The sequence below is a fragment of the Sinocyclocheilus anshuiensis genome, unplaced genomic scaffold (genome assembly GCF_001515605.1).
Source record: "Sinocyclocheilus anshuiensis isolate Anshui unplaced genomic scaffold, SAMN03320099.WGS_v1.1 scaffold1075, whole genome shotgun sequence".
NCBI lineage: Eukaryota > Metazoa > Chordata > Actinopteri > Cypriniformes > Cyprinidae > Sinocyclocheilus > Sinocyclocheilus anshuiensis.
In genome coordinates, this window is record NW_015544163.1 from 1,457,620 (window position 1) to 1,471,901 (window position 14,282).

The window sequence follows — 14,282 nt, forward strand, 5'->3', positions numbered from 1 at the left end:
GAGAGAGAGAGAGAGAGAGAGAGAGAGAGAGAGAGAGAGGTTCTAACAACGCTCGTCAATGTAAAAATGATTGCGGTAGCCAATCAAATCAAAACAGGCGGGCTTTACAAGGACGAGCGCGAGTCCTATCGCGACGCTTTAGGTTAACGGTTAAAGAGAGACAAGTACCTATAAACATTTAATATTTGTTCATATTTGACAACTGTTTCACGATATGTTAGACGACTGACAGTACTGTATATCCAGTGATGCAAACTACTATTTTTGTTCAATACAGCGCTGATTCGTGTAATTCATAATTGTATGTGATGAGACAACAAACATTAAGGGAGCCATTCTGGATATTTTTAGCTTCGATTAAGGCTTTGATCAGGCATATGCTACACTGCACGACTTTTGCCCAGGTTTTTGCCCCGATTTGAAGTCTGTGGACTGGAGAGAAGTTGAAGGTAGTTGCTGAAAATTGGAAACTAAGTCCTGTCACTAATCAAGTTAGCTGAAGGTTGGTTAACTTCATTCTCAATACAATTTTTTGGTGTATCGATGTCAAATGAAGGCCTATGGAAGGCTGTTACTTAAAAATACAAAATAAAATCATGCCTGTTAATCTTAGTTATGACATGAAAATCAAAACTATGATGCGCAAAAGTTGAAATTATGAGATCAACATTTAAAAATACTGACAAAAATGTATAGTTATGACATTAAAAAGTCGTTAAAAATCATGAAGACATAAAAAAATTAATGATGACATAAAGGTTGTTTTCCAAGTTATATTCCAGCCTTAGGAGTGAATGTATGCATTTATTAAAATAAAAATGCAATAAAAATAAAAAGCAAATGCATTGCTTCATAATAATTTCTAGTTCTTTTACCGTTTTTCTTTCTTTGTCTTTACCCTAACAGCACACATACGTTCTCTTAACTCCCTTTAAATTATTTAATCATTTAATTCTCTGAAATTGAAAAGACCATTACTATCTAAAATTGCTTTGGTCCCCTGAATGTTCAAGACATGGTTATAGCCTTGAGCTGAAGTTTCTCTGTACCTGCAGAAAAGGGTATGAAAGCATCTCTCTTGACGAACTGGCCCTTCTCGTCAAGGAAGTGTTCTGGGTAAAAGCTGTTTGGTTTCTCCCATTCACTTGGATCCTTCAAAACAGACGTCAGCAGAGGAACTACAGTGGTGCCCTAGAAAATGGAGAAACGACCAAAACCTTGATGTTCAAGATGCACATGGTATCTTCATTAGGCCTTATACATATTAATTCCTCTGACTGACCTTCTTGATGAAGTATCCATTGAAGGTAACATCACAGCTGGTTATATGTGGTAGACTCAAAGGTACTATGTTGGCCAGTCTCTGAGTTTCATGAATCACAGCATCTGTGTATGGTAATTTCTTTCTGTCTTCCACCACTGGCTGACGTCCACCGATCACTCTGTCAATCTCCTCCTGAACTCGATCTGCACACAAATCCCAAACATCCTTTGGACACCATTGAATTCAAAAATGAGGAAAAACTCTTGACATTACTGTGTTTTTACCCTGTATATGAGGGTATTTGGCCATAAGCATCAGACCCCAGCGCAGAGTCGTTCCTGTGGTGTCAGTACCAGCGACAAAGAGATTTGTCACCGACATCATAAGATTGTCCTGGTGAAAGTACGAGTCTTTCTTGCCAGATTTCTGTCAAATGCAATCCACAAAATGCATATTTATTCAGTTTTTTATATTCATTATTTATTCACTGAGCTAAAAACTCATTAAAAATGAATATACTACTGAACCCAAAATGAAAGTAGACCTATTCAGATCTTGTGCAAACTGATGATTTTCATCTTCAGTGTTAATTTACAGTAAAGGGAATCATAAGTTAAATGCGATGAGCAAAAAAAAAAAAAAGAAGTACCTCTTCGCTCTGTTTACTGATGAGAAAGGAGTCGACAAACCCTCTGCGGTCGTGTGGATTCAGAGTCTCAAGAAGCCCATTGATCAAATTCGTCATCTGTTGTCTATTTTGCAGAATATTGTGTATAATAATCTTTTTGTTTTTCAGGAATGGACCCAACCATGGAAATATGTTGTACAGCTAGAAATGGACAATGAGAGACGAGAAATACTGAGTGACACATGTTCTCCAAAGATGCACTTTCACAAGTATCTGTGGTAGGTTTTATGTCATTCTACAAAACAGCAGTGGCGGATAGCATTTTAACTTTGTTAATGTATTTGCGTAAAATTTTTAATTATTTATACTTTATCAAAATATATCAACATCCGCTTCTAGATGGGAAACGTCTGATTCATGAACGAGCTGATTGTTTTCAGTTAACTTCGCAATTCACACTGAATGATTAATTGGAAAATTGGATTGTTTTGATCACAGCTGTTCTCAAGTTTTGATTCAGTATTCCAGTCAGAGTGATCCAGTAACAATTGACTGAACTGTTCATGAGCCAATGAGCCAAGAACCAGGATATCGTAGGACCTTGAGTGTGTGCTCGACTGATGGTGCGAAAAGTTGCTAATGCTAAATTTTAGTATTGATTATTGTAAATGAAAATCATATTTAGATTATGACTGTCAAATATTAGTGAAATAAATCTGCTGTAAAAGGGTGATCTGTTTAAGTTTGATTTGAGTACTTTATGCAGAACTGCAAAACAGGTCCATATGTGTAAATAATACATTTTAAAATGTCTGTTGGCAGTGGGAAAAAAAATTCTGGTTAACATATAAATCATGCATACCATCATTGAAGTTGATCCAGCAACCCGAACATTTTCGTTTGCTCTGTCGACCATTTCAGTGAATTGAGGGTCTGTGTATTCAAATCTGCTGCCGTACACGATAGATGAGATGATGTTTGACACAGCGTAGTTCACAGGCTGTGTCGTGTCGAAGGGTTTCTCTGTGAAGAGGAAACAACAAACCGTCTCTCAATGGATCTTATAAACTAAGAGCATGATTGCATGTGTGTGTCTCAGCTTGTACCTTCAAACTTATCAAACTCTCCTTTCAGATACTGAATTTCCTCTATGATTTTCTCTTCACTTCCTCTCTTGCCCATCCCAAAGTCCCGCAGGTTACTGAGAGCGAAGCGTCGCATCTCTTTCCAGTTCTCTCCATTGGAAAAGACGATCCCTGATCAACACAAAACCATCAGACCATTAGTCTGCAGCAACACCAGCAGAAAGTTAAGCAGTGAGTTAAACATACATTAACCTTAGACCTTTGGGACATATACAGTGTCAGCATGCATTTTATGGCAGATTAATAAGTGACAAGTCATTTCACAAATGACTGGCCATGAATTTATATTTTACACATTCTGTCACCAAATATTGCTGGTAACCTACATATACTCACTTAAGACAGAGCATGCACAATTTCAAGCCAACAGTCCCATAATTAAATGCATTTTAAGGGTTTTCATTATTAAAGTGGCTGGTTCCCACCAAATGTTGTATACATCCTTATAATCAGCTCATATTTTAGCAAATTTAATGAAAATCCATTTTTTTTCAGTAGTCATACACATTTGAGTATAATTCATTGGCCCTGAGAGGCCATGAAGATCTGAATGCTTGAGCAACATCTTTGTTTTGTGAAATGTCTTACAGTTTGCACATTCATTTGGGGCAAAAATAAATCAATTTGAATCTTACCATGCTCTCTGTTCATTATCCTGAAACCAGGTCCAATATCTCTGTCACCAAACTCTTCTGCATGGTTCACAAGAGCTTCTTTGACAGTTTTGTATCCAACTAAGACCACAGTTTTTCTGGGACCCAGAAACACTTGGAATATGTTCCCGTAGGTTTTAGACAGCTGGAGAACACAGAGAAAGACATTTACAAACAAATCACAAAATGTTAGGTTACTATCACTATTTGAATGTGTTTAAGTTAAGTTCTCACCTCAAAAAAGGTGTCAAAGGGTCTCGTGAGGTCAAGGGTAGTCACAGCTTTAAAAAGCACTGCCTTGCATTCAGGCAGTTTGTAACTGTGTGAATGTGTAATTGAAAAAAAAAAAATTAATATAGTTAAACTTTATTAAAACTGCACATTTAAGCATAGAAGCATTGTGGTACAGGATCAGTGGCCAGTAAAACTGGGCAGAAACTGTATCCGTCTTGATTTCTTCACAGCACGTGTGAAAAAGAACTTAATTCAATTGCAATATGCTGGAAATAAATAAAATAAAACATCACTTTATACAATAATATACGAAATACAATGCTTGTGTTAGATTTTGCTGTATTTGGCTGATCAGTAGTTTGGGTGGCTCGCCAATGTACTAGTTTTCTCTAATAAATAAAATAAGTAAGCTTGACCAAAGTTCTTGTGGGGAGAAGAATTTATTGAAGGTAGCAGTGTAGCAGTTCTTCAGCAGTGATATTAGCATGTCATCCTTCAAACAATCTTAACCCAAGGTACTGTCTGTGATACCAGACTTTTATACCTGGTAACAAATGTGCTACAACAGGGCTGTCCAAACTCGGTCCTGGAGGGCCGGTGTCCTGCAGAGTTTAGCTCCAACCCTAATTAAACACACCTGAACCAGCTAATCAAGCTCTTACTAGGCATAGAAACTTCCAGTCAGGTGTGTTGAGGCAAGTTGGAGCTAAACTCTGAAGGACACTGGCCCTCCAGGACCGAGTTTGGACAGCCCTGTGCTACAAACAATACAATAACACCCCATGGAGAGCCAATGATAGTGTAACCTCATGATGACCTGATAGGACCTCTCCCATGGAGAGCCCATGATATATTGACCTAATATAGGTCAGATATATCTGACTGACCTTCTTGATGAAGTATCCATTGCTAATCCTAAACATTTTCTTTGAATCCATGAGAAGAACAGGTTGGTGTGGTTAATGTGTATGTGACAGGCTGTGATGAATCAGCAGTCTTCTTTAGCATGTTAAAACAGGACAGGAACATTATTCAAGCAATAAAGCCATAAAAGCAAAGGTGTAGGTTTAACACAATCTTTGCACCAAAATTATTGCATGCTTTTTGGTTTATATACAGTATGCAATATTGTCTACAATTGACAGTAGTCAGCAAATAATGAGCACATCTGAACTATGACACACAGAGGTCTGTGACCTTTATTAAACTTAAAACCTGCGTAACCTCTCACCTACCGCGTTCAGATGAGTAACTTCGATCTTTAATCAAAAATGGAAAAATTGTTAGGAGCTCTATTATTAATTATATATATATATATATATATATATATATAGGCTGATCAGTAGTTTGGGTGGCTCGCCAATGTACTAGTTTTCTCTAATAAATAAAATAAGTAAGCTTGACCAAAGTTCTTGTGGGGAGAAGAATTTATTGAAGGTAGCAGTGTAGCAGTTCTTCAGCAGTGATTTTAGCATGTCATCCTTCAAACAATCTTAACCCAAGGTACTGTCTGTGAGACCAGACCTTTATACCTGGTAACAAATGTGCTACAACAGGGCTGTCCAAACTCGGTCCTGGAGGGCCGGTGTCCTGCAGAGTTTAGCTCCAACCCTAATTAAACACACCTGAACCAGCTAATCAAGCTCTTACTAGGCATAGAAACTTCCAGTCAGGTGTGTTGAGGCAAGTTGGAGCTAAACTCTGAAGGACACTGGCCCTCCAGGACCGAGTTTGGACAGCCCTGTGCTACAAACAATACAATAACACCCCATGGAGAGCCAATGATAGTGTAACCTCATGATGACCTGATAGGACCTCTCCCATGGAGAGCCCATGATATATTGACCTAATATAGGTCAGATATATCTGACTGACCTTCTTGATGAAGTATCCATTGAAGGTAACATCACAGCTGGTTATATGTGGTAGACTCAAAGGTACTATATTTGCCAGTCTTTGAGTTTCGTGGATCCCAGCATCTGTGAATGGTAATTTCTTTCTGTCTTCCACCACTGGCTGACGTCCACCGATCAATCTGTCAATCTCCTCCTGAACTCGATCTGCACACAAATGTAATACATATTTGTTCCTTTGGACACCATTGAATTCAGCACTGAGGAAAAACTCTTGACATTACTGTGTTTTTACCCTGTATATGAGGGTATTTGGCCATAAGCATCAGACCCCAGCGCAGAGTCGTTCCTGTGGTGTCAGTACCAGCGACAAAGAGATCTGTCACAGATACCATAAGATTGTCCTGGTGAAAATATGAGTCCTTCTTGCCAGATTTCTGTCAAATGCAATCAACAAAATGCATATTTATTCACCATCTGAATATTTCGATTATTACAGTAAAGTGGATCATTGAAATTGTTACATACCTCTTCACTCTGCTTGCGGATGAGAAAGGAGTCGACAAATCTTCTGCGGTCATGTGAATTCAGAGTCTCCAGAAGCCCATTGATCAACTTCGTCATCTGTTGTCTACTTTGCGCAATATTGTTTATAAGAATCCTTTTGTTTTTTAGGATTGGACCCAAGAATGGAAATATGTTGTAAAGCTAGAAATACACATTCAGAGACACGAGAAAGACTGAGTGACATATATTCTCCAGAGATGCACTATTTTCATTTACTACATTCCACAGAATAATCGTACTTTAAATATTGGGCTTTTTTTTTAATCTCACTACATTTCATAAAAACGTATTGTTCCTTGATATTTGAAACTGAAGAAATCAAGACCTGCTCTGAGAAGCGATGTCTTCATGAACAATCTTATTTTTTTTCATAGAACCTGTTGAATCGGCTCGCAATTTCACATTTTTTCACTAATCAGACTGATCCACTTGCAGCTGTTCTCGAGTCAACCACCTTCTGATTCAGTTATCCCTTCAAAGCGATCCAGTAAATATTTCACTGAACTGTTCATGTCTGAATGAGCTAAGAATGTGGAAATCTTTGGAGTTTGAATCCACATATGCAACTGATGGCGTTAAAAGTATGTTACTAATGGCAAATTTTAGCATTGATTATTGTAAATGAAAATCATATTTAGGTCATGACTGTCAGTTATTTGTGAACTAAATCTGCTGTAAAAGTATGAGTGGTTTAGGCTCATTATATGTCATTTGTGTGTCACTCTTTGTTATGGACTACTGTAGGTAAAAACTATAAATAATCACAAATTAATCCATGCATCTTCCCAGCTGCTGTAATTTCAAAATCTATAAAACTAGTATGTTTACATAGTGGTCCTCTCCTAGTGTGACGTTATTTTCCTATTTTCACTTTTTTTGCGCACTTTTTTTTTTATCAATAACTTTAAAATGATATAGTAGTTTTAGGAGTTGTAATGTTTTGGTAGTGTATAAAATAATTTTTTTGCTTATTTGTAGATCAGTACATAATAAATGTCTACACCAATGTCAGCATATAAATCATGCATACCATTATAGAAGTCGATCCAGCAACCCGAACATTTTCGTTTGCTCTGTCGACCATTTCAGTGAATCGAGGGTCTGTGTATTCAAATCTGCTGCCGTACACGATAGATGAGATGATGTTTGACACAGCGTAGTTCACCGGCTGTGTCGTGTCGAAGGGTTTCTCTGTGAAGAGGAAACAACAAACCGTCTCTCAATGGATCTTATAAACTAAGAGCATGATTGCATGTGTGTGTCTCAGCTTGTACCTTCAAACTTATCAAACTCTCCTTTCAGATACTGAGTTTCCTCTATGATTTTCTCTTCAATTCCTCTCTTGCCCATCCCAAAGTCCCGCAGGTTGCTGAGAGCGAAGCGTCGCATCTCTTTCCAGTTTTCTCCATTGGAAAACAGGATCCCTGATCAACACAAAAGCATCTTACTGTGAGTCCCAGCAACACCATCAGAAAATGATTATGCAATGAGTTAGACATACTGACAAACAAAAATGCTTAAAAAAAAAAAAGTTCAAATATTGCTTGGATCCTACATATACTCGCTTAAGACATACACAATTTCAAGCAAACATTCCAATAGTTAAATGCACATTTGGTTTTTCATTGTTAAATTGGCTGGTTCCCACCCAATTTTGTATGAATCCTTATAATGAGGTCATTGTGCCAAATTTAAGTAGTTAAACCCATTTGAGTATTGAGAGACCATGAAGATCTGAAAGCTTGTGCAACACCTTTGTTTTATGAAATGTCTTGCATTTACACTTTGCTCTAGTGTTGTCAAAAGTACCGACTTAAATACCAGGTGTACATTTAAAAAATGTCCATTTCCCGCTAGCGTTTGAAAGCCACATCAAACAGCAAATCCGTCTATGTGCAGATATATTAGGGATCTGCTGATAGACGACTGGTAGGCTGTTTCAGTGTTTCACTGTTTATTTGGCCTGATATATTGACGGCCAAATGATTCAAGAGTAACGGTTCAGCTGTTTCAATGTAGATCAAATCAGACTTAAGGTAATTAAACATTGTGCAACACTTTTATACCTGTACTTCATATAACATTACTGGATCATGTTGATAGCTAATGTGATGAACTCCGGTTCATCTAATACAAAAAGAAAAAAAAACACATGGTGTTTTCATGCAGTGAGGTTTCTAAGTGATTTAAATACCTTTGTTGCTGCTGTAGTGAAAAATGGGTTGACATTCGTCCTCCTTTCCCATGGCTGAACCTTCACCAGACTGAGGATGATTAGCTTTTATTGCTAACTGTGTCAGGGGTTGACAGAAACACGGAGGCCCTAACATTGTGTTTTTATTTTTACGCACGAGTGCTAACAGGTTCAGGAACACAAGCTCAAGGTAAATCAATGGCATAAAATTACCTGTTAACCTTTAATGTCGAAACATGAACAATAAGCAAAAAACACAGTAAGGCGCCCACACAGTCATCACCACCAACAAAAACAATGTTTGCCTAAACAACAACAATGCATTTTTCTTTAAGTAGCGGAAATGAATCTCCATACAAATACATCAGTTCCATAAACACTCGACTCTTCACGCGCTTCCTTGGAAAAAAAGCTCGCTATTACGCTTTATTTAAATACAAATTAGAATACCTTTTTATTTCTCCAAACTATCAGTAACAACATTCTTTATTGATGCATAATCTAGCCATTAACCTCAAAATGTTTCACTTATATTACAGCGCTTTACTCATTTTGGAAGTTTTGGGAATTTCACCTTATTTTTAAACTGCGGAAAAAAGCTATTTTCTATGAATGTGCAAGATGTCCGGTTCATCAGCCACTGTAGAGAAATGATGAGAAGTATAAAGTGCAGTGTGCAGTGTGTTCATATTTAAGATAATACATTAAAGGGGTCATGACATGGATTTTTTAAATTATTATTTTAATATGTTCCTTGATGTTTACTTATAATATTTATAAAGTTTTTTGCACAAAAACAAATAAATATTTTGAAAAATTATTATTTTCAACCCTCATTCTGTCCCTCTCTCTAAAACAACCTGTGTTAAGGAGATTTACATTTCTGCAGAGCAAAAGTGGGCATTTCTAACTTTGTGGGTGTTTTCAAACTGCTGTGTGTTTCTAAATCATGCAATGAAAATTATCCCCTTACCTGACCTCACCCCTAAAGCTACCCATCACTATGACGTCAGCCAATCAGGTAACATGGTCGAAAACACCCCTCTGTTTTGGCCTCGCCCACCGATCTGGTAACTCCCATTACTTTCCTGCAGAGACCTATACTTGGTTTTAAGGGGCAGGTCCTTTAAGGCTTGTCAGGAATCGGTCACTGTTATGATTGGCTAACATCATTGCATAGGAAACCGTGTCAACGCCCCCTCACTATTGCATGTGAGTGTTTTGACCATAGACTGTAAAAAAAGATGGACGACGCATCTCCACTTCCTTCCACTATAGAAAAGTGAAGCCAAAGCATCTCAGCTGCCATCTTGAGTAAATGACGTCATGTGGAGCCAAAGTCTGCACAGTAGAGATTTGTTTGGAGCCAGAGTCTGCGCAGTAGTGTCGTGAGCTGGAGCCGCGGTATCAAAGTCCCACCCAAACTCCCACAGACCCAATCACAAGCTCACAATCATGACACCACACCCCGTTTTTATAGCATCAAATAACTACCTAGAAGCAAACTTCTTAGAAAAACGAACATTTAAACATAAATCAGCACGATAAGAACTACCTCAAATGACGGAAACCATCTTTGAGAAAAATTGTAATTTTATTATTTATTGTCTCTCACATCCCATTAGATTACATGGAGAGGGCGGGGTTTAAGACCTGTACTGCAGCCAGACACCTGGGGGCGATCGAGACACTTTGGCTTTACTTTCAGGACTCGTGCGGCACGCTTGGTTTTGACAACATGATCAAAATAAAATGGGCATTTCCAGACAAAGCAATATGAAATAATTTACTTACGGTTTGTGATGCAGCTGCAGTCAGATCTAGTACCACTTCATCTTTAAACAAATGTTTCTTTGTGAATTCTCCATGACACTGTGCCTCGTTTACAAAACAAATTACTCCGAACAATCCTCTGACACGATCTGGGATGCCATTAAAAATGAACTATCCACTTGTTCCTTATGTGGGGATTCTTCTGATATCTGTACAAAGACGTGAACGAGCTGTTTAAACCAAACTCGTCAAAGCAAAGTTTTTTCACTCCATTTGTCCTATTGACAAACGCAAGCGCGTGGGCTATGTCAGAAAGCAAACGCGCATCTGTACACTGTATCCACTGTAGACAAGTAAGTAAGTAAGTAAATTTTATTTATATAGCACATTTAAAATTAGCTGTCACGGTCTGCTGCTGTGTTGGAGCGAGGAGACGGGGGGAATCCAGAACAAATATAGATTTATTTCACACAATGGAACTCAGGAACACACACGTAGCAGGGGATAGACGAACAATACCGGACGAAGAAACTAGGAACAGGACTCACTTTAAATACACATGACTTGACGAGGGGATGACGAGACACACCTGGGAGCAATAAACAATCAACACATGGAAAAACTAGGTCAGGGCAGGCACATGGAGGGGGCAAATCACACAGATAGAGTCCAGGGGCGTGACATATCGCCCCCCTCCCGGAAGGGAACGGGTGGGAACTTGGGAGGAGGCTCGGGAGGAGGACGGGCACCCGGGAGGAAGCCGGCAAACAAAGTCCAGGAAGGTGACGATGGAGGGAGGAGCCAAGAAGAAAACGGAAGGAGCCAGGGTGGATCAGAAGGAGGGAGGAAACAGCGGGGACTTGGAGCATGCAGCGCCAGGTGGGACCCAGGCCACAACCATGATACCGACCCACGGTGGAGCCAACGGAGGGAGGATCAATGGAGGAGGAAGGGCTGACGACTCCGGGGGGCCAACCGACTGCTGCTGAGCAGGTGGCGGAGGAGCTCGAGGTGGAGACGGAGAGCTGATGAGCCAGGGCGACGGGGAGGATCCTGAGGGCCAAGGCGGAGCAGATGGCGCCGGCGACTGAGGCGGAGGCGGGGAACCAGAAGGCCGCGGTGGAGCCGGAGCGACAGAGAACTGAGGAGGAGCCGAAGGGATGAAGGAGCCTGACAGAGCCGGAGGGACGGAGTCTGGCTTTGTTCCAGATCAGGGGTAGACACTCTCCAGACACCGGATGAAAAGTTTGTGCAACATCTTTGTTTTATGAAATGTCTAGCTTTTACAGTTTGTATATATAAATTTTGGGCAGAAAAAGAAGAATCCTACCATCCTCATTATCCTGAAACCAGCTCTAGTATCTCCGTCACCAAACTCTTCTGCATGGTTCACAAGAGCTTCTTTGACAGTTTTGTATCCAACTAAGACCACCATTTTTATTGGGACCCAGATACACTTGGAATATGTTCCCCAGGGTTTTAGACAGCTGGAGAACAAATCAAATCAAATCAAATCTCTTTATTGTCATTGTGATTGATGTGGGGAAAAAAAAGTAATTTAAAGCAGTTTAACATAAGGCTGCAACATAACAAAACCTGAAAAAAATGAATACTTTCGCAATGCACTGTATTTATACAACAGTTCCCTTTCAGTCGGTCACTCCCGACGTCACGTCGGTTGACCGACGAATATTGTTTTTCCATATGCACCTAAGGGATGCCATATGTGTATTGCCTCCAAAACCTCCCTCGGGAAGGTTCGAGCTTCCGCAGCGTCCCTGTTCCAGGTCCTTGAATCTGATTGGCTGAGAGGAGTGTGATATTCTAGAGCAGCCTTACCTCGACCAGATCTTCTAGAATTTGCCGCTGGCTCTGATATAGTGGTTAAACATGAGATATAATTTGTATAATTCGACAGGGCAGTCTTTGGTCTCATTAATCTATTATTTGTTCCATGTTTATTAAATATTATTATTCAATAAATAATATTTTATGTAAATAATAGTAGTATTTAATAATATTATTTAGTATTGGGAAATGGTGTGTGTGTTCGTGATGGTGATTTTAGTTACATTATTCCGCCGTTAGATGGCGACAAGAGACGAGTTATGAGTGAGTCAGCAGTAAAGACTTTTATTTTAAAAGAGACTGAAAGAGGGCTGTAAACAAGGAAATCACCCTCAACAGATGAAAGGATAGTACGACAAAGATATTGATTTCCTCAGCGGACATTAAAACTAATGTTTTATTGTGAATATGAGATTGAGCTGAAGAATGAATCAAACTCACTCAGTCCATCTCTCTCTCATAATACTTTACATAATAGAGTGAGCTTTTAATACAGTAATACAATAAACTTTCAATGAAGCAACATTCCTTCATTACTAGTTCTAAAGTGACGTTTTGGAATTAGTAACGGAGGCTTGGGCTCAGCTGTTAAACTGTCAAACTTTAGATTTGAATCCTTGGCGGAAGGAAGAAGTTCTGCACAAAAGAGGGTTTGTTGTTGTTTCTTATATATTGCGCATACATTACATACACACACACACACACACGGAAAATCTTTCATATATTATTATCTTTACAATAACAATCAGCCACACACACAAATCCTGTTAGCACAAAGTTCATGAGTGCATCTCTCACCTCTGTCACACTTCAGCCTGGAGTGACTTCACACCTGCTTTCACAGACCTGATTAGGCAATATAATATTCCGTCAGATGTGTCATGTGCACAAAGTGGCCGTCAATCAAATCAGCTCCCAAAAATGGGTCATATATATGGGTTCTCTCGGAGTCATATAATGGTGCACAGTTAGGACAGGTTGTGTGATGCTCATTCTTAAAAACCCAGACTACATTAAATACACATTCACTTACAAGAATAAAGGCCCATTCACACCAAGGATGAAAACTTGATATCATTTTAAAAATCGTTTAATTTAAAATAATGGCAGAGTCCATACCAACTACAGTGATAACGATACAGAGGAACAATGTTGTTGGAATCAGTTTCAGAACATTTTTTTGCAGCTGTTGAACTGATTATAAAAACACACAGCAAATCAGAATTCATCCTGATTTAAAGAGATTAAGGATTTAAATTGACAAACAAAACTACAGTGCATGTGTATAATAAAGAGAAATAAATCAGAATAGCAAGATATAAAATCCGAATTCTGACTTTTTTCCCCCTCGCAATTCTGAGTTTATATCTCACAATTCTCTCTTTTTTTTCTGCCATGGAGTAAAAGAATAAAAAAAAGGTAACTGCAGCATTTTAACTCCCATCTTTGACATGTTTTCTCACAATTGCGAGTTTATATCTCACAATTCTGACCTTTTTTCTCAAAATTTTATATCTTGCAATTAGGAGACTTTTTTCTCAAAGCATACATTTTTACTTGCAATTCTGAGGGGGAAAAAGTCAGAATTGTGAATGAAAAAGTCTATATTATGAAACAAATAAAGTCACAATTACCTTTTTTTTTTTTTTTAAATGTGGTGGAAACAAGATTCCACAGTTTTGTGCAGTGAATTATAATCAAAGATATTTACAAACCAAATACTCAAACTATAAGGACAATGTAACACTTTTCCTGTTCTGCTTGTTGTGTTAATCATTTTGCACTGTTCTGATGTTCAGTTACTGGCTCTCAAACAAACATTAACCAACTGTATCTAGCTACTATAAATGGCAATAAAAGCTACTATAAATGGTTCATTCTCAGCAGGCCGAGGGTCAGTTTCACTGTTTATTTGGCCTGATATATTGACGGCCAAATGATTCAAGAGTAATGCTTCATCACTATATTACACAGCTGTTTCAATGTAGATCAGATCAGACTGAAGGTAATTAAACATTGAGCAACACACTTCTATATCATCTCTGTACTGCATTATATATCAAAACATTAGTGGATCATGTTGATAGATCATGTGATGAACTCCACCTGTGGTTCATCTACTA

General features: G+C 38.6%; 1 protein-coding gene and 1 pseudogene across 1 annotated transcript in view; both read right to left on the reverse strand.

The window, feature by feature from the left end:
- Window positions 1-4,771, reverse strand: part of LOC107695651 (cytochrome P450 2K1-like) — a 5,649-nt gene extending 878 nt beyond the window's left edge. Inside the window, exons 1-8 of the mRNA XM_016495659.1 lie at window positions 4,731-4,771; window positions 3,673-3,893; window positions 2,999-3,148; window positions 2,755-2,915; window positions 1,914-2,093; window positions 1,549-1,690; window positions 1,283-1,467; window positions 1,050-1,191 (exon numbers count right to left, since the gene is read on the reverse strand). Of these exons, the coding sequence (XP_016351145.1) occupies window positions 1,050-1,191; window positions 1,283-1,467; window positions 1,549-1,690; window positions 1,914-2,093; window positions 2,755-2,915; window positions 2,999-3,148; window positions 3,673-3,893; window positions 4,731-4,771 (1,222 nt within the window). The remainder of the gene's footprint in view (window positions 1-1,049; window positions 1,192-1,282; window positions 1,468-1,548; window positions 1,691-1,913; window positions 2,094-2,754; window positions 2,916-2,998; window positions 3,149-3,672; window positions 3,894-4,730) is intronic.
- An 897-nt stretch (window positions 4,772-5,668) lies between these two features.
- Window positions 5,669-14,282, reverse strand: part of LOC107695652 (cytochrome P450 2K1-like) — a 10,650-nt pseudogene continuing 2,036 nt past the window's right edge.